Source organism: Scyliorhinus torazame, chromosome 1, assembly GCF_047496885.1.
Source record: "Scyliorhinus torazame isolate Kashiwa2021f chromosome 1, sScyTor2.1, whole genome shotgun sequence".
NCBI lineage: Eukaryota > Metazoa > Chordata > Chondrichthyes > Carcharhiniformes > Scyliorhinidae > Scyliorhinus > Scyliorhinus torazame.
The window spans coordinates 213913831-213934472 of record NC_092707.1 but is presented as its reverse complement, the minus strand read 5'-3'; the positions used below and the strand labels follow the sequence as shown (position 1 = coordinate 213934472).

At 50.8% G+C, this 20642-nt stretch overlaps 1 protein-coding gene across 2 annotated transcripts in view; it reads right to left on the bottom strand.

Moving 5' to 3' along the window:
- LOC140418751 (potassium voltage-gated channel subfamily KQT member 4-like) overlaps positions 1-20642 on the bottom strand; it is a 1006403-nt gene that overhangs the window by 285197 nt on the left and 700564 nt on the right. For both annotated transcript variants that reach the window (XM_072502359.1, XM_072502364.1), the window contains exons 6-7: positions 15997-16107; positions 13004-13099 (exon numbers count right to left, since the gene is read on the bottom strand). In XM_072502359.1, the coding sequence (XP_072358460.1) occupies positions 13004-13099; positions 15997-16107 (207 nt within the window). The remainder of the gene's footprint in view (positions 1-13003; positions 13100-15996; positions 16108-20642) is intronic.

The window sequence follows — 20642 nt, the reverse complement described above, 5'->3', positions numbered from 1 at the left end:
AGCTTCGGTAGGTGTAACATTGACTTTAATAACCAAAGGAGTTCATGCACGTGCCCGAGCCCCTAAAACTCATCTGTGCCCTGCACCCGTGCCAACTTACTCAGTGTCTAATTGTTTGGCCTTACGGGCCCTTTGACTACGTCTATGTGGTTCCCCAGACGGTACAGCAGAACTGGAGGTGGACTCCTGTGATTCCTGCCCTCTGACACTGGATCCCTTTGGCGGCCGTTTCCTGGGGCGTCCTGGCCTAGATGGGCCAGGCTGCGGCCCGGGCGACTGGGATGGCGAGCTGCCAGCCTGTCCTGCCCGTTGCCCACCCGATGCACCTGGGACGCAAGGGGGGGAGTCCGAGGTGTCGCGGTGTACCGGGACCTCCCCTACAGAGGGAGCCGGGACGGACCACACCACCTCCTCCTCCCTCGGGGTGCCCGATGGCCCCCAGGCCTCTACATGGGTGGGGGATGCGAACGGACTGGCCATCCGACGCGCCCCCAACATCTGGCGCTGCCAGTCCTGGAGGCCCGTGCTGGTATCGACAGGGGTCTGCAGGTTTGCAGCCATGGAGCCCAGGGGGTTGTCAAACCCTGTCTGTGACAGTGCGACGCCGGCTCGCACATGGCCACTGGCGCCGATGCCCTCAGCGATGGCCTGCTGAGACTGGGCCATGGCCTGCAGAGACTGGGCCATGGCCTGCAGAGACTGGGCCATGGCCTGCAGAGACTGGGCTATGGCCTGCTGAGACTGGGCCATGGCCTGCTGAGACTGGGCTATGGCGTTGAGCGCCTCTGCCATCTGGCGCTGGCACTGGCTCATGGCCTCCTGTGAGAGGGCAGCCATTTCCTGGGCCACAGACGCCGCCTGCACGGAAGGCCCCAGGCCTCGCAAACCGTTCCCCATGTCTGACACCGTCGCACCCATTGCCTCCACCGCGGACGCCACCCGTGCGGTGTCAGCCTGGGTGGCACGCATGACCGGGACCACTCCCAGCTCCTGGACGCGGGTGGACTCCTCCACCTGCGACCGCAGCCGCCGCAAGCCACCCGTCACCCTATACGCTCGTCTCCGTGTCGGTGGTTGCATCGGATCTATGTGTGGGTGTGGTAACTGCAGGAACCCGGGATCCATCTGGGCGGCAGATGTTCGCTTGGCCTGGGCTGCCTTCCGACCGCCCGGTCCCTCTGCTGCTCCTCCCTCCACCTGCTGTACCGGGACGGCTGTGTTGTGCGCACCAGTGAGTGTACCAGACGCCTCATCACTAAAGTGCCCAACCGTGGTGAGTGTTTCTGCGATGGTGGAGGGTGTTGGTGACAGCAGTGGCGTTGTGTCGTGCTCTTCGTCCCACTCTGACTCCATGGCACTTTGGGGTGGGGGTTCGTCTCCACCCATCCACTCTGAGTCACTGTCCGGTATTTCGTCTTCCCGGGTAGGGGTGTCCTGGGTAGTGCTGTCCCGGGTAGTGCTGTCCCGGGTAGTGCTGTCCCGGGTAGGGGTGTCCTGGGTAGTGGTGTCCCGGGTAGTGCTGTCCCGGGTAGGGGTGTCCTGGGTAGTGGTGTCCCGGGTAGGGCTGTCCCGGGTAGTGGTGTCCCGGGTAGGGGTGTCCTGGATAGTGGTGTCCTGGGTAGTGGTGTCCTGGCTCGGATGTGACGGGGGCCTGTGGCTGCCCCCCTCATCGCTGGGTGGTCGCTCCCGCACGTGACGGGGGTGTCGTCTCCCTGTTGCTCCAGGTCTCTCCGTCTCCCGTGGTGTGCGAGGGGCATCCTGCGGGCGTCGCATGCTGGAGGGTCCGGGTCTCTCCGTCTCCCGTGGTCTCCGAGGGGCATCCTGCGGGCGTCGCATGCTGGATTGTCCGGGTCTCTCCGTCTCCCGTGGTCTCCGAGGGGCATCCTGCGGGCGTCGCATGCTGGAGGGTCCGGGTCTCTCCGTCTCCTGTGGTCTCCGAGGGGCATCCTGCGGGCGTCGCATGCTGGAGGGTCCGGGTCTCTCCGTCTCCCGTGGTCTCCGAGGGGTATCCTGCGGGCGTCGCATGCTGGAGGGTGCGGGTCCCTCCGTCTCCTGTGGTCTCCGAGGGGCATCCTGCGGGCGGTGTGCATCTGCGGGGATGGGTGCCTGGACGTTTGGTCCTGCGATACACAATGAAGCATGCATGGTTAGACATCAGGCAGTGATCAGGTGATATGGGGGAGGGGGATATAGGGGAGGAGGGATATGGGGACGGGCTGTTGGTGGCTCACTTGCTCGTGGGCCCCCGACCTCTGCATCAGCAACCTCCCGGTCCTCAGGTCCGCCAGCCAGTTCCAGGGCCCTTTCCTCGTGTACGGCCAGTGGCCTCTCATCAGCGGGGCCTCCTCCAGTCCTCACATGCTCCCTATTGTTGTGTGCGCACTTCTCCTGTGGGGGGGGGGGGTGGTGGCAGGGGTAAAAGGCAACAGTGTTAGGCAGGTATATGAATGCACGCCATCGGTTGCGCGTGCATTGCAAAGGTTAAGGTTAGGGCTGGATTCACTTGGGGATATGGGGGAGGGGGTATATGGGGGATATGGGGGAGGGGGGGATATGGGGAGGGGTGGATATGGGGGAGGGGGGGATATGGGGGAGGGGGGGATATGGGGGAGGGGGGGATATGGGGGAGGGGGGATATGGGGGAGGGGGAATATGGGGAGGGGGGGTATGGGCGAGGGGGGATATGGGTGAGGGGGGATATGGGGGAGGGGGGGATATGGGGGAGGGGGGATATGGGGGAGGGGGGATATAGGGGAGGGGGGGATATGGGGGAGGGGGGATATGGGGGAGGGGGGATATGGGGGAGAGGGGGGATATGGGGGAGGGGGGATATGGGGGAGGCTCACCCTGCCTGCTCTGACGAGGTCGTTCACCTTCTTGTGGCACTGGGTGCCTGTCCGTGGTGTCAGGGCCACAGCGGTGACGGCCTCTGCCACTTCCCTCCACAGACGCCGGCTGTGGCGTGGGGCAACTCTGCGGCCGTGCCCGGGATACAGGGCATCCCTCCTCTGCTCCACCGCGTCCAGGAGCGCCTCCACATCGCGTGACCTGAACCTCGGGGCTGAGCGACGGCCAGCCATCCAGTCGGGTGTTGCGGTCGGGTGTTGCGGTCGGGTGGGGGGGAGCTGCGCGGCCTTATGAGCCGTCATGCCGTGCGGCGCGTATGACGCTGCACGGCGTGAACCACTGCGCAAGCGCGGATCCCGTCACGTCGCTGCTAGCCCATTTCGGGCCGGAGACTATCGGCCCATTTTTATGACGTGACGCAAGTGGGATTTGCGCCGATCGGCGGACTTTCCACCAATAACGGAGAATTTCGCCCCAGATGTGCGCTCTCTTTTTGCCTATTTTCTAACTCTCTGCAATTACTGTGATATAGGTCTTGACCCTCCACCTTAGGATCTCAAGAATGTTTGCATCCACCCAGGATCAGTTGTAACTCGCAAGATTGAACTAAACTTAAACTTGTTCTTTATAAGATAATTAGTTGCCAATTCAATCAGATCCCCAAGAGTGTCTCCGAACATCTTGTTTGTGCTCAAATTAAATAAAGCAGCAGATATTTTGGAACTGTACTTGCTGTCACAGAGGTTGGCCAGAGTCGCAATGCTTAGATAAATATTGCACAATGGCTGTTCCACAACATTTGAAATTCTTAATGTCATTACAGAGCTGATATTGCCATGGAGATGAACTTTAAACAAAGCTAGGTAATGATTGGAAAGTTTCAAGCTGCTGTGCACTTTCATTAAGATGATCACAGATGCTAAATTACCGAAAATTGAATTAGTCAGCTATTTTTATTTTCAGGAGGCAGACCTTCTGTATGCATTCTCTCGTCGCCAGACTTGTTTCCACTCCATAATGCCCAGCTCTCCTCCACGGCCTCTGCTTCCCAGCCAATCCTACCACTTTCCCATTCCATTACATGGGTTTAATAGGGACACGGGGAGTCCACAAAGAGTTAAATAAAGAACTTTTATTTATTTATAATCACGGTATATCAACTTCCCAGTAGATCCCTACCTGGTCTCATTCTGGTCGATGCCTTGCTGGCTGGCGTTTTATACAATGCTAAATAGAGTTCCCCCACCCCTCACCAGTGGGAGCTTGTACCCCACGAGAACCCTGGGAAAGATAATCACTCCCACCCTGTAGGCGTGATTCTCCACTCCCACGCCGGTTGGGAGAATCGCCTGGGCCGCCGAAATTTCCGGGGACACCGGTCCGACTCCCTCCCGCGATTCTCCCGAGCGGCGGGAACGGGCCAGTCGAGTTTTGCGGGCCGCAGGCCGGAGAATGTCCGGAGATACCCAAAATGGCGATTCTCCGGCACCCCCGTTATTCTCAGGCCCGGATGGGCCGAGCGGCCAGGCCAAAACGGCGGGTTCCCCCCGGCGCCGTCCACACCTGTTCGCTGCAGTCGTGGGTGGTGCGTGAACGCTGGGGGGGCGGCCTGTGGGGGGGGCGAGGGGGGATCCTGCACCGGGCTTCACCTTGAATGTGGGGTGGCCCGCGATCGGTGCCCACCGATCATCGGGCCGTCCTCTCTGAAGGAGGACATCTTTCCTTCCGCGGTCCTGCAAGATCCGTCCCCAGTCTTCTTGCGGGGCGGATTTGGACAGGACGGCAACCACGCATGCGCGGGTTGGCGCCGGCCAACCCGCGCATGCGTGGATGACGTCCATTATGCGGCGCCGGTCGCGTCATCTATTCGGCGCCGCTTTTACGTGGGCGACAAGGCCAAGGTAGATGACGCGGCCCCGATACTGGCCCATTGTCAGGGCCTGAATCGGTCGGGACCGGGGCAGTTCCGTGCCGTCGTGAACCTCGATGGCGTTCACGACGGCACGGCCACTTCGGCGTTGGGGTGGAGAATCCCGCCCAGTATGTCCCGTGCGGAATATTACATTCCTCCCCCCACCCCAAAGTCCGAAGACCACATCGATGAGGAGGACGTTGGATTCTCTTTGGTCCCGGTAAATCGCCGTGCACCTGATGCGCTGGATCCGTCGGAGTATCCCTCGCAGGGGAACGTCGACTACGGCAAGAATGCCATGGTTGATGATCGACAGGAAGTGGCTGAACTGTGAGACCTCAGAAGATACAATACAACATCAGACATGTTGCCATCGACATAGACTGCAGGAGTCACAGCAGGCTGGATCAGTAATGGAGTTGAAGGCTTCCAGGACAGATTTCTTTCCAGGAATGTCATGAGGACCAGCCTCCCTGGGTGAATATGATCCAAATGCTCTCTCATTAATTGGCCCCTGACCTGAACTTGGTCAGAGACTGGTTTCGTTTGATGGGTGACAATTCCATGAGCAGCGGGCAAGCAGTCACTCAAGTTACGAACGACCACTGCATTGTCAGGTGTGAAGCATCGGAGAGGTCGATGTTGAACAGGGCAATACCCTTGCAAACCGTGGTAATGGCACACTTTCATGCCGATGTCTGGGAGAATCAAGCTAAGTCGGGTACGAAGCCTATGATCCATGAGCAACTCAGCAGGCCACCCCAGTTACTGCGTGCGGCATGGTCCTGTGCGAGAATATAAAAATGTGCCAGCCTGGTGACCATCGAGCCCGAAGTCTGCTTCTTTAGCCCCCATTTAACTGTCTGCATGGCCCTCGCTGCCAAGCTATTTGTCGTCGGATGTTATGGGGTAATGCAGATATGCCAAATCTTGTTGACTTTCAAGAAAGCGGCAAATTCTTCACCAGTGAAAGAGGCCCCATTATCGGTTACAAGCACCTCTGGGCTTCCATGGGTGGAAAAAGAAAGGCACAATCGCTCAATGGTTGCCTGGGAGGTTATCGTCACCATCGTTTGGACCTCCAGCCGGAATAGGCATCCACCAGGACGAGAAACATTGAACTCAGGAATGGACCAGCAAAATCGACTTGTACGTGGAGCAGAAGGGTAGCCTGGCCACTCCCAAGGGGGTGGGCATGCCGCGACGGGGAGCTTCTGGTGCCCTTGACAGATGGAACACTGTTGAGCCATCATCTCGATATCCGACATAATGTCCAAAATGAAGATGCTGGTGAGAAGCTCTGGGGTGCCTGTTGCGAAGGTCCTTTAACATGATTGCCTGCCCCTCATGCTCACAGGAAGATATCATCTTCTACGATCAGCTCCAAGAACTTTCGAGAGATCAACTCCCCAGGAAGCTGTCGATGCTGCCTACCATAGAGCACCAGATGTCACACCTTGGCAAGGACGGGGTCAGTTTGCGTCCAGTCATGAATACACGATACAGTGACGGGCAAGGAGTCCATAAAATTTAGGACAGCGACCACTTTGACTGCCATAGAGGGGTTTGTGGACTCAGTTTGCGGAGGACGACGGCTCAATGCACCAGCATATGCAATGTGGGTTCTGGACGGTGCTCAAAAGAGTATTCCTAAGCAGCCAATAACTAGGCCCAGCACTGAATCTTTGTAGAAGCAATTGGTGGGAGCACCATGTCTTCACGAAGAGGACCAACAACTGCTTGTGACCTGTGTCGATAAAGATAAGGTGGCAATAGACGTACTGATGAAATCGCTTTACACCAAATACGACTGCCAGACCTTCTTTTTCGATTTAAGCATATGTTTGCTCAGCTGCAGCCAGCATGAGGCAAAAGCAATTGGATGCTCATGGCCATCACTCATCCGGTTAGACACGACTGCCCCAATCCCATCTGGCGATGCATCACATGAGACGAATAATGGCTTCGAAGGATCAAAATGCGTCAACAGCCCCAAAGAGGACAACCGCTGTTTTACTTTTATTAAACACCTCGGGAGGGATTCTCCCGCAACTGGCCGGATTGCCCGACGTTAAGAGCGGCGCGAACCACTCCGGCGTCGGACCGACCGGAAGGTGCGGAATCCTCCGCACGTAGGGGCTAGGTTGCCGGAGGGGTTGGCGCCGCGCCAACCAGCGGCGAAGGGCTGGCACGAGTTGGCGCATGCGCAGGACCGCCGGCGTAGTTCCGCGCATGCATAGGAGGGTTCTTCTCCGCGTCGGCCATGGCGGAGCCCTACAGAGGCCGGCGCGGAAGGAAAGAGTGCCCCCAAGGCACAGGCCCGCCTGCAGATCAGTGGGCCCCGATTGCGGGCCAAGCCACTATGGCCCCCCCCCCCCCGGGCCGGAGGGCCAAGCCACTATGCCCCCGCCCCCCCCCCCCCCCCCCCCCCCCCCCGGGCCGGATCCCCCCCGAGCCCCCCCCCACCCCCGCCCATGTCCATTTCACGTTGGCAGGACTGGCCAGTAAATGACGGCCGCTTGGCCCATCGGGGCCCGAAGAATTGCCGGGGGGCGCCGCTGCCAATGGCCCCCGCCCGTAAACCGGCGCCGGAAAATACGGCAGCCAGCGTTGGAGCGATGGGGTGGGATTTGCGCCGCCCCCCCCTGGGGATTCTCCGGCCCGGCGCGAGGTGGGAGAATCCCGCCCCTCATTCTGGGCCTTGCTCCACATCCAAGGCTGGTGCTTCTTGAGGAGCAAATGAAGAGAGGCCAGGACGGTCACAAAATTCGGAATGAATTTGCCATAACAATTGACCAATCCAAGAAAGAGCGGAATTCTGTGGCGTCTCGTGAGGCGGGGGCCAATTTGATGGCTCTCACTTATTGCCAACTGGGTGCAGGCCGTCTTGGTCCACCCCATACCCCAAACTTCCTTTGCGTGAAATATGCACTTTGCACAGCACAAGCACACCGCATACCAGGAAAAGAGCTTCGCTTCGAGGTTCTGTAAACACTCCTGGTCCATGGTCCTCGCGATTAGCATGTTGTCTAAGTAAACCGCAACTTGTGGCAATCCATGCAGGATATTCTCCAAGATGCGCTGGAAGACTGTGCACGCCGAGGAGATTCCGAATGGCAGCTGGGTATACTCGTACAGACCCTTGTGCGTATTGAATGTGACATATTTCCGTGAGGACTTATCGAGGTCCAGATGAGCTGTGGATAAGCTTTGCTCATGTCCAATTTTGTGAATATACAGCCACCGGCCAATGTTGCATATAAATCCTCCATGCAGGGTAAAGGATAATGGTCTAACCTTGAAGACGTGTTCACCGTCAATTTATAGACTCCGCAGAGGCGGACTGTCTTTCTGGCTTCATGATGGGGACCACCGGCACTGCCAAATCAGCAAAGTGCACAGGTCTAATGATATCCAAACTTTCCAAGCAACAAAGTTCAGTCTCGACTTTCTCCACTAAATCTTGGAGACCGAGCAGGCGGGAAATATCGGGGATGGGCCTCCGGGTCCACCTGGATCTTGGCCATGTCCCCTTTAATGGTACCCAAGCCAAGCTGGACAACTTTGGGGAACTTGCTCAGTACTGCACACAGGTCGCCACATCCACTTGGAGGCTATGTTGACAATCTAACTGCACGTGGTGTAGCCAATCACGGTTCAACAGGCTAGTGCTGTTTCCTTGCATGACCCATAAACTATTAGAGTAAGCATCATCCTCACAATATTCAGTCTTGCCTTGTGTAAGTGGCCAAACGAGCTGCCGTGTCAGCCAAAGTCAAAGTGTTCACACCCCATTTGTAGAATCACAGAATCTCTACATGACAGAAGGAGGCCATTCGGTTCATCGAGTCTGCACTGACCCTCAAGTACCCTTCCTAGGCGCACTTCCCCGTGCGGTCCCCCACCTAATCTGCACAACTTTGATACTAAGGGGCAATTTTAGCATGGCCAATCCACTAACCTGCACATCGTTGGACTGTGGGAGGAAACTGGAGCACCTGGAGGAAACCTACGCAGACACGGGGAGAATGTGCAAATCCTACACAGACAGTCATCCAAGGTGCGTGACAGACAGTCACCCAAGATTAAAGTGCTCTACTCCACCACAGAAATGACAGCTCCCGTATCCAATTCCATCTGGAGCATATGGCCATTCACTTGTATTTGAACATGATTAGGGCCACCCGGGGTGCTGCCAAACAGTTTACCTACATCTCAGCCTGATTCTCTGCCTCTTCTGGGTCATCCAGATGCAAGGCATAGTGGTTAGCACTGCTGCCTCACAGCGCTAGGGACCGGGTTCAATTCCGACCTCGGGTGACTATCTCTATGGAGTTTGCACATTCTCTGTGTCGCCGTGGGTTTCTTCCGGGTGCTCCAGTTTCCTCCCACAGCCCAATGATGTGCAGGTTAGGTGGATTGGCCACGATAAATTTCCCCTCAAGTGTCCAAAGGTTAGGTGGTGTTACTCGGATAGGGTGGGGGATTGGGCCTAGGTAGGATGCTCTTACAGAGGATCGGCGCAGACTTGCTGGGTTGAATGGCCCCCTTCTGCACTGTAGGGATTCTATGATAAGGCCTAGCCCCAGGGCTGATGCCTACCTTGATCGGGGCGCCTGGAGCGCTGGTCCTCTTGCTGTTACCCCTCTCGTCGCATATGTGCCAGAATCTCCTTCAGCCGAGTCTAGGGATGGTCCGTGTCTCAACAGCCGACCCTTTGCCCAGGGGCTGGAGTCATTGCGATGGCGGTCCGGGCTGTAGGGATACCACGTGAAGGCAACGCCCCAAAATGTTCACCTCCGTCCCTCGTATTTCTTGGATACTACATTCCGCACTCCTTTGGGTCAAAAAGAGGTCTGTAGCACATGTTGAGAAGTCAGGGAGGTTTCGCCCGAAAGTTCTGCATTTCCGTGTTATTGATACCACAGACCAAACAATCGCGGAGTATATCCGACAAAGCTGTTCCATGCTCACAAAACCTGGCTATCTTCCGGAGCCCTGATATGAACTCAGTGACCAACTCACCGGTGGGCCTCTCCACCCTACTAAAAGGACACCTTGGTACGGGGTCACTGACGGGGTCAGGTGAAAGTTACGCCACGGTGCCACGAGTTGGTTGAAGGAGTACCACCGGGTACATAAGACTCCTGATCACTCCGAACATGACGGCTCATCAGTAGTATGACTGTCTGCTGCACGTTCTCCGTGATGTTGTTAGCCCAGAAGAAGTAACACATCCTTTCCGCATACTGGTTCCAGTCTTCAACACCGGTGTCAAATGCAACTAATCGCCCAAACAGAGGGTTGGCAAAATAATTGGTTCCAACCTCGTTCTAGAAAATTGGAGTAGTGGTTCAACCGAGTAGGTTGCAGCATCGACAGCAAACCAGTTTACTCCTCGTTGGCTGTTTTATAAGGACACGGAGTCCACACCGAGTAAAATAAAGAACTTTATTTATTTGCAATCAGGGTATATACACTTCCCAGTAGATTTCTACCAGGTCTCTTTCTGGTGGGAGCCTTATTGGCTGACCTTTTATACAGTGCTAAATGGAGTTCACCCGCCCCTCACCACAGAAGCCCGTACTCTGCGAGAATCACGGGGAAGATAATAATTCTCACCCTGTAAGTCCCATGCGGATATTACAATAGGAACAATGGAACAGGAGTAGGCTGTTCAGCCCTCAAACTTGTTCCCCAATTCAGTGAATCATGGCTGACCTGTGACCTAACTCCATTTCCCTTAATAACTTCAGATTTAAAATCATAATTGACCAAAATCTGGCTCTTAAGTTTTAAACTACAACTGGACACCTCAACCAGCAGAATTAGCTTCTCTCTATTTACCCAATCTGTTCCTCTTAATATCTTGAAACTTTAATCAAATCGCTCTGAGCCATTTAAATTCCAGGAAATACAGCACTGGTTTGTGCAATCTCTCCTCATAATTTAATGCTTGAAGTCAAAGCATCATTCCGGTAAATCTATACCACATTCGCTCGAAGATCAATGTATCCTTCCAAAGGTGTGGTACCCAGAACTGCTCACAGTAATGCCAGGTGTGGTTTAACCAGGGCTTTATATAGCTGAAGTGACTTCTCCCCCCTTCTGTTCCAGTCATCTAGATATAAAAGCCATTGTTCCATTAGTCTTTTAAATTATTTTCTGTACCTGTTTGGGACATTTTTATGATCCATGTACTTGAGCTCCCAACTCTCTTTGGATTCTCCGCTGTTTCTAGCTTTCTACCATTTAGACAGTACCCTGTTCTATCCTTTTTTTTTAGGTCCAAAGTGGATAATTTGACATTTGCTTGCATAGAAATCCATTTGCACCAGATTTGTCCATCCAACTGACTATCAATATCGCCTTTGTAATTTTTTTACTACATTGCTTGCAATGAAACCTATCTTTGGGTCATTGATAAATTGGGATATGTGGCTATCTATCCCATCATCTAAGTCATTAATAAGTGTGAATAGTTGAGGCCACAACACAAGGGGTGGGATTCTCCGCTGGCAGACTGCTCCATTTTGCCGGCAGCCAGGGGTTCCCCGACGACGTGGGGCTGCCCCACAATGTGAAACCCCATTGACCGGCCGGCGTAACGGAGCACCCCGCCGGCGGGGTGAGGCAGAAATGTGACGTGGCCATCTTGCCAATGAGAATACCTGTCCATTAATTCCTGCCACTCAGCCAATTTCCTAACCAGGTCAATAACTTCCCTTCCATGGGTCTTAACTTAAACTAAAAGTCTCTTATGAGGTACAATATCAAGTGCCTTCGAGAGGTCCATATCAAGAACATCGATCAACATTTCCCTGTCCGCTACTTTCATTATCTGTGCAAAAACCTCTATCAGGTTTGTCAGGCATACCTACTTTCTGGTTCTATCCAATCAACTGAAAAGTTTCAAGCAGTTCGTTCACCTTATCCTTAATTGTAAATTTCAGTAATTTCCTAGTATTTATAGACCAGTTAACTGCTTCATAATTCCCTGAATTCGCTCTCTAATCATTCTTGATCGGGTGGAGTGACATACATCGGGCACGATCAGGCGAGTCTCCAAGCCCCGCGCCAGAGAATCGCCGCAACCGCGCCACGCCGCCCCGACACCGGCGCGCGATTCTCCGAGGCGCGGAGAATCGGCGCTATTTGCGCCGGCGGGTTTGGCCGCTGTACGCGGCCGCGCTGCCGATATTCCGGCCCGGATGGGCCGAGTGGCCGCCCGTAAACGGCAGAGTCCCGCCGGCGCCGTTCATCCCTGGTCGCTGCCGGCGGGAAATCTGTGCGAAGGGTCGGGGGGGGGTGGCCTGTGGGGGGGGGGGGAGGCCTCCGTCCCCGGGGTGGGGCCTCCGATGGGGTCTGGCCCGCAAATCGGGGCCCACTAATCGGTGGGCCGGCCTCTCCCCCCCCGGGCCTACTTTGTTGCGCGGCAGGCCCCTGAACCCCCAAACATGTTGCGTAGGGGCCGGCGCGCTAAAGATGTCCCCCCGCATGCGCAGGTTGGCACGGCACCCATTTGGCGCCGAGAACGGAGGCGGGAGAGGCGTGAACCGCTCCAGCGCCGTGCTGGCCCCCTGTTGGGGCCAGAATCGGTTGTCCCCGCGGCCGTTTCATGCCATCGTGAAACGCAACAGCGTTCACGACGATGTGAACAGTTAGTCTCCATTTTGGAGAATCGCGCCCATCATTTTCCAATCTAAAAAACAGTTCCTGAGACAAGATAACTTTACAAATGCTTTCAACTGTAATATTCCAATGCTTTCACCGACTAGCCTTAAAACCCTATGGTGGTAACCATTACAATATTCTTCCTGAGCTGTAATGGATTCCAGGACTAGAGGTGAGGCTGGGCATGTAAAAAAAAGCATTTCTTTTATTCCTACTGCTGGCCTCCTTGTGTTTCAGTGCAATGTAATCCATCCCAAAACATGGGCGTAATTCTCCGCCGGCAGGAGTCTCCGTTCTGCCGGCACCCGGGGCTTTCCCGACGGCGTGGGGCTGCCCCACAATGGGAAACCCCATTGACCGGCCGGTGTTACGGAGACTCCCGCCGGCCGGTCGGGGCAGAAATGTGGCGGGGCGGGTAGGAGAATTTCGCCCCATATTCAAAACCATTCTCCAGCTCTGAGCCTTGGGAAGGAAAGCATGTGTTTGACCTTTCAAACAGCTTCTTGTGCCTGTAACATGCACTCATCTGATGTTGCATGATGCTGACCGAGTGTGGATTTCTTCACTCACCTGAATGAGATTGGCAGCAGGGGTTCTTCTTTTTTCAAAATGTTTCTGTCGATGTTGTTCTTGAACTTTGAGAGCAAACCCTGAACCCAGAATTCCCTGCAAAAAACACATCGCAGTCAGTTACTACTTGGAGACTTAACAATGATCTCAATTGCACTGTTGGCAGGGCAGCACGGCGGCACAGTGGTTAGCACAGCGGTCTCACGGCGCCGAGGTCCCAGGTTCGATCCCGGCCCCGGGTCACTGTCCGTGTGGAGTTGGAGTTTGCATATTCTCCCCGTGTTTGCGTGGGTTTCACCCCCACAACCCAAAGATGTGCCGGCTAGATGGATTGGCCACGCTAAATTGCCCCTTAATTGGAAAAAATGAATTGGGTAATCTAAATTTTTATTTTTTTTATTTTTTTAAAAATTGCACTGTTGGCATTGTGAATAGCAAGTATCAGGGCACAATATTAATCCTCGCTTCCTGACATTGCTAACCCTTGCAGGAAGTCATCCATCAAGGCCCAGTATCTCTGCAATACCTTGTTTGAACAGGTAATTTTGCACACATCAGCTTGAACTGCAACTGATGACAGGCCATTTGATCATGGGGACAGCAGAGACAAACACAAACCTGTCCTTACCTAATATGCACTGGATACTAATTGATAGAAGAACCATGGGTTGATATTTCTCCTTCCCGGCTTACGGTACTGAGGCAAGATCTAGGCCATTACCACTGCCCCAGCTGAGATGATCAATTTCAGAAGTCAGGATCATCCTATATAGCTATATAGCAGTACTCAGGGCAGCCCATTTAGCCATTGACTCAGAGGTTCATTAATCTAACCAATCAGAAGTAATACGAAAGCAAAGAGCCAAATATGTTTTTTAAAACAGCCTTTTGCTTTGTTTTGTACATCCTTTGGTTTGGGTTTAAGAGGGAATCCGAATCCTGTCATCATGTGATTGTGGGGGTGGCACAGTGGTTAGCACTGCTGCCTCACAGTGCCAGGTACCTGGGTTCGATTCCGACCTCGGGTGACTGTTTGTGTGGAGTTTGCACTTTCTCTCTGTGACTGCGTGGGTTTCCTCCGAGTGCTCCGGTTTCCTCCCAAAGACCAAAGATGTGCAGGTTAAGTAGGTTGTCCATGCTAAATGGCCCTGTAGGGTGGGGTTGCCGGAATAAGACGGGGGTTTGGGCCTAGGTATGGTGGTGTTTTGAAGGGTCGGTGCAGACTCTAATGGCCTCCTTCTGCACTGGAGGGATTCTATGATTCTTTGTTATTTAAATCTTTTTATTGGCATTTTCAACATTATGTACATTGACGTTCATGTTTATTTATTCAACAGTGTAACGCAAATAGGCTTTTGTTTTACTTTACTTTATTTACAGATTGCTGCCGTCTAGTTCGGTGTCCCCCCGTGTTGTCCCTCCTGTCTGCCTCAGACTCTCTGCCCCCTTTCCCCCCTCTCCACCCTGGGTTGTGCAACCCTGGAGTTCCTCCTTGTCTTCTGTTTTTCCCCTCTCTAATCCTTCAGTTCCCCCTCTATTGGCTGTTGTTGGCCTCACACAGGTTTTGGTACAGACCAACAAATTTCCCCCATGCAGTAAGGCAGCCTTCCTCTGACCCTCGGATGCCGTATTTGATCTTCCCCAGGTGGAGAAATTCCAAAAGGTCAGCTAACCAGTCTGCAGCTGTGGGTGGTTCTGCTGATCGCCAGCTGAGGAGGATTCTCCAGCGTGCGATTAGGGAAGCGAAAGCTAGGGTGTCGGCCCTCTTCACCATGTTTGGCTCTGGTTGCTCTGATACCCCGGAATCATAGAATTTACAGTAAAGATTGTCACATTTGGGCATGGCTTCACCCTCACCCCCACAACCTTGGACATTGCCTCGGAGAAGGCTGTCCAGAACCCAGCAAGTTTGGGGCAAGTCCAGAACATGTGGGTGTGGTTGGCCGGGCCCCTCTGGCACCACTCACATTTGTCCTCCACCTCCGGGAAGAACCTGCTCATTCGGGTTCTTGTCAGGTGCGCTCTGTGCACCACTTTGAACTTCATGAGGCTGAGCCTTGCGCAGGAGGAGATGGAGTTGTCCCTGCTCAGTGCCTTGCTCCCGAGTCCCCACCCCACTTCTGTCCCCAGTTCATCCTTCCATTTCTGTCTGGTCTCGTCCAGTGGTGTTCAAGCTCTGTCCAGTAGCTGTCCGTATATTTTCCCAGAGAGTCCCCCCTCCTTACTGTCCGTGGTGGGATCCTATGATTCTGTACTTGTTTAGAAACCTGATGCAGCAGAGATTAAAACCTGCTGCATCTCAGCACCTTATGTTGTGGCATCTCTGCTGAGAGATGCTATGCACTCAAGCTCACTGGGATTTGCATTGAGAATTCGTCAAACTCATTTGAAGTCAGATCTTTGCAGCAGCAGCAATGGCGGGAGATGTTTACCTGTTTGTCCTGGCCAAATTACCATGTTCTAACAACAAAAGAATCACAAACACATGCAGAACCATTTTTTCATGCAGCAAGTACGTATGATCTGGAAAACACTGCCTGTAAAGGTGGTGGATGAAAATTTAGTAATCATTTTCAAAAGGAAATTGGATACAGCTTTCAAAAGGAAAAATAATTGCTGGATAATTGGGGAAGAGCTGGAAATTGGACTAATTCGAGAGCTTTTTCAAAAGCATGATGAGCCACTTGTGATCTATCTTTTAACTTTTCCAGCTGTCTTCACCAACCAGCCTCCCAAATACAGGATTGTAATGTAGGATTATAACAGGCAGCACTCACAGGATATTCCAGGTGAGTTTAAGACAAAGCCTCAATAACCAATGTTCAAACTAGTGATGAAAATATTGCACATGAAAATTAGAACTGAAAACTGAAAGTGTTTAAGTTATTTCAGAACTGTTAAAGCATAGTTTGCCTCAATTTAATCAATTTAAGTCTGCCATTCCTAATTCTAAGCCATTTTTGCAGCTACTGCCAGCAAGCCCATATACTTACAGCTGGTAGAGCAAAGAAGGAGACTCCTAATAGTGCAAATCCTGCTGCCAGCATTCGACCAAGCCATGTTTGCGGAGTTTTATCGCCATAACCGATTGTTGTGAGTGTAACCTGAAAAATTAGATAAGTTTCTTTAAATTGACTTGTAACTCAATCTAAATCTATTTTGTGTCCTTAAAGTGTTTATCTGATCATCTCAATTGTGTTGAGTAGGTTTGGGGTGGCACTGTAACTGGTTAGACACCAGGCATAGCATAACCTCTTATCAAAATTGGGAAAAGTAGTGTGACCAACAATTATGCACAATGTGCAGCTTGAGGTCTCAGGAAGAAAACACAACATAATGGACAGTCAAACCAATCCTGCAGCAAGGTGGGGCTTTACTCATGGCATCTTGTTAAGGATTGGATGTATAAGAACTGAGCAGCCAATTAGAACAAAACGCCAAAGATACTGCTGAATTTAACCTCGAACAGATGCAAAATGGATTGCTGGTAGAGAGGTTGAAAACCCCCTGAGAATGCTGATAGAGACTGGAAGGGAGGGAAAACACTGAGGATTGAGGAATAAAGGAGTAACAGAAATTAAAGCTTTCTTTGCACAAGGCCCTGCAATTCAGTGTGAAGGAATAGAAAAATAACTCTTGTACTCACAAGAACAACCTGCAATAAAGGTCCTATATAAGTGTGCAAGGTAAACATTTGCTTCTAGAAAGAACTTAAAACGCTAATGTCTGATCTGAAGAAAAATGTTAAGACAAGCAATGAGTATGGCTATATAAAGACACAGCTGTCAATGGTTTACCTTGCCATCTGCAGGATGCGTGTGCAGGATGAGTACAAATTGTTTTACATTGACAGAAATGCCTACCCAAGGAAGTTACAATTAATAGCAAGCTTTTGTCCAAATAGTTATCCGAACGCTTACTTTTGAACCAACACTTTATTAAAAAGGAAGTATAAAACAGACGTCATTTGGATGTTTCAGAAATTTTACTAATTAGAAAATAAGCAGCTAAGGAAGATTGCTCATTGACTATCTGGCATAGATAACAATAACTATGTAATATATATGTGCCGTAAGAGTAATAGCAATATTCATACCGTGTATTGTCAGTCTACATATATATTCACCTGAAAATTAGGTGACATAGAGAAGCTGTAACCCAGGACTACATACATGATAAGCATGAAGCAGAATGTTATAACAGAGCCGGACAATCCCATAATTAATGAAACTATTCCAAGCTCTGTAATACTGCTACAAACTGTAATGAACGAATGTGTCAAACTAAGCAACTAGCAAGAACAGGAGGCTCTAAGAATATCTGCTATGACATCCTGGGCTAGTACACAGTTGATTCCAGCCCCACAGATCCCAGAGTCCCAACACAAATGAATTAACCAATAATTCATTTTAAAAAATTTGCAGAATCTTTGGCTCTTTACTGCTCAATAAGTTATAGCCACCGGGCTTGTAAGTTGAACACAATAACTATTTATTTATAACAGAAACAGGAAGTTTAAATATGCAGTAATTATAACGGAATAATGGCCAGCTAATCTACCAGTCCTCCTTTTACTGTCCCACTCTCTACCCAAACACACACAAGACAGACACACACAAGACAGTAGGAGGGGAGGGTGAAAATAAAATGGGATTAAGATGAAACGCGCCCTTGCTTCCAATGTTGAAGTCATTGCTGGAGGCTGTCCTCCCAGGATGCTGAGTGATCGAAGCCACCGGGATAGTGTTAGTGATGATCCTCTGGCAAAAGCATTCAGTCAGTACTCTCAGACAACAGGACTTCATCTGGAGAGTAACTTTAACTTTTATTAACCTAGACCTTCACTCAAAGGAACAGCCTCAGGCTTGTTTAATTCTTATTTGGTTTCCAGCTTCACGAGATGGACCTCCAGAGATCCCCACACAAGATTCTTAGAGGTTTTTAATTATCTGAACCCTCCCTGCAGCTGGTAGTTTGCCTTACTTTCCTTGCAGATCAGTCTGGCTGTGCAGAGAGAGAGGCTTTTACCTTGGATGTTTAGAAAGAGTCCATTAGATGAGTGAGAGAGAGAGATAGCGAGAAAGTGAGAAACTTCTAAACCAAAACAAAAGTTAAACCAAACCATGTCTCACCTGAGGAACATTCCAGAACTAGCAAAGCAAATCACAGCCTGTCGCCAAAAAGAACCGTGCTTTTGGGGTCCGCTCATTGGCCACCAATAAAGCCAGTCAGTCCAGGTCATCATTTATGTCAGCTCAAAACAGCACATCTTGTTGGAGCTGTCTTTTTAAATTAAAAGGTAACCTACTTGTCCTTAAAGTCATTAATCATCCATGGACCAGAATTGTAATGGCAAAAAATAACAGAACAGACAAGGGTTAAACAGGAGGATCCCTACACCAGCACGTGAGACTGAAACAGTCACAACCATCGTTAGTGGAATTGATCCACAGCTTTGTGTCCCAGGTTCGATTCCCGGCTTGGATCACTAGCGGATTCTGCACGTTCTCCCAGTGTGTGCGTTGGGTTTCCTCCGGGTGCTCCAGTTTACTCCCACAGCCCAAAGATGTGCAGGTTAGGTGGATTGGCCATGCTAAATTGCCCTTAGTATCCCCCCCAAAAAGGTTTGGTGGGGTCACTGGGATAGGGTGGAGGTATGGGCTTAAGTAGGGTGCTCTTTACAAGGGCCGGTGCAGACTGGATGGGCCGAATGGTCTCCTTCTGCACTGTAAATTCTATGATTCTATGATTCCAATGGTGGTTCCGGCCTGGCTATCTCTTGATCGCCTCACCATTGGAGATTTACATTTTTAGCCAAACATTTATGTAAAAAATCCATGTCACTATTCAAAGAAGAGGGGACTTCTCTCCAGACACCCAGCTGGTATTTGTCCTGCAACCAACATCAAAAGTAGATGATTTAATTGGGCTAAATGGCCTTTTCCTGCTGTATATTCTACTTTCCATCTCAAATCTGTTTCTGGAACCTTGTTGAACACAAATTGCATGTCACATTTCCTAATAACAGTGATTAGACTTCAACAGCACTTAAATAGCTGTGAATTGCTTCAGGGTCTCCTGAGCTTATAAATGTCAACTCTAATTTAATTCAACTCACTCTATTTGATATCGTAAAATAGCTGAGTACATTGGAAACAGTGAAGAATGTGTGCCACAACAACATCCCAGCTGTGTTGAAGATTTGTGCTCCTAAACTAGCTGTAACCCTAGCCAAGCTGTTCCAGTATAGTTGCAACACTGGCATCTACCCCACAAGGTGAAAATTACTCAGCTGCTTCCTGTTCAAAAAGGACAGGACAAATCCAGCCAATGACTCTATCAACCTACCCCTCAATCATCAGAAAAGTGATAGCAGAGGTAATCGATAGTGCTATCCGTCGTGTTTTTATGTTGCAGGATGACCAATATCATTATTGTAAGCTACCATCATTAAGAACAGCCTGGTTTCAACTTACATTTACATGTACTGTCTGACATCTGCCCCACCGCCAGGTTTTATGACCCAATGAAATACTGAGTGTACCATATTATATTCAATACTGGAGTCCACTGCAACATTCACTCAAATATCATGACACTATGAAGCAGCAATTATTCAACAATAATATAAAAGCAAAATACTGCAGATGCTGGAAATCTGAAATAAAAATTTTAAATGCTGGAAAATCTCAGTAGTTTCAGCAGCATCTGCGGAGAGAGAAACAGAGCTACCATTTTAAGCCCAATACGACTCATCTTCAGAATTGGAGGTAGAAATGTGACAGATTTTATTCACCAATAATATTCACCAATATTTAGTTTGGACTCTGCCAAGACCACTCAGCTCCAGGCTGCAATACAACCTTAAAATAATCGGAGGTCACATGAGAGTGATTGTCCTTGACATCAAAGCAGCATTTGACAAAATGTGGTATTAAGGAGTCCCTGCAAAATCAAAGTCAATCGGATTCAGGGGAAAACTCTCCACTGGATGGAATCATACCTAGCACAAAGGAGAATAATTGTGATTGTTGGAGCCAACTCATCTCAGCTCCAGGACATTACTTCAAGAGTTCCACAGGGTAGTGTCCTATGTCCTTTCATCTTCAGCTGCTTTATCAGTGAATTTATCACTTTCCTTCTATCATTAGGTAAGAAATGGGGCGGCTTACTGATGATTGCACAATGATAAGCCGTTTGACCAATTGCTCAGGTAATGAAGCAGCACATGCCTGCAAGACCTGGACCATATCCAGGCATGTGATAAGAACACAGAAACATGGGTTGGTAAGTAACCAAGCAATATTCAAACCACACAAGTGCCACAAATATCATCTCCAATAAAAGAGAAGCTAATCTTTGGCAATTAATAGTATTGTCATTGTCACATTTCCCACGATCATCGCCTTGAGAGTCTAACCACTAACCAGAAACCCAATTGAACCACGAACAAAGGATTGATTGATTGATATTTGTCACATGTACCAAAGTACAGTGAAAATATTTTTCTGCAGCCAAGGTCTACATAGTAGACAAAAGAATAATCGACAGAGTACATTAACAATGTTACATCAACAAATAGTGATTGGTTAGTGCGGAACAAAGGCCAAACAAGCAATATTACGGTGAAGGCTAGTCC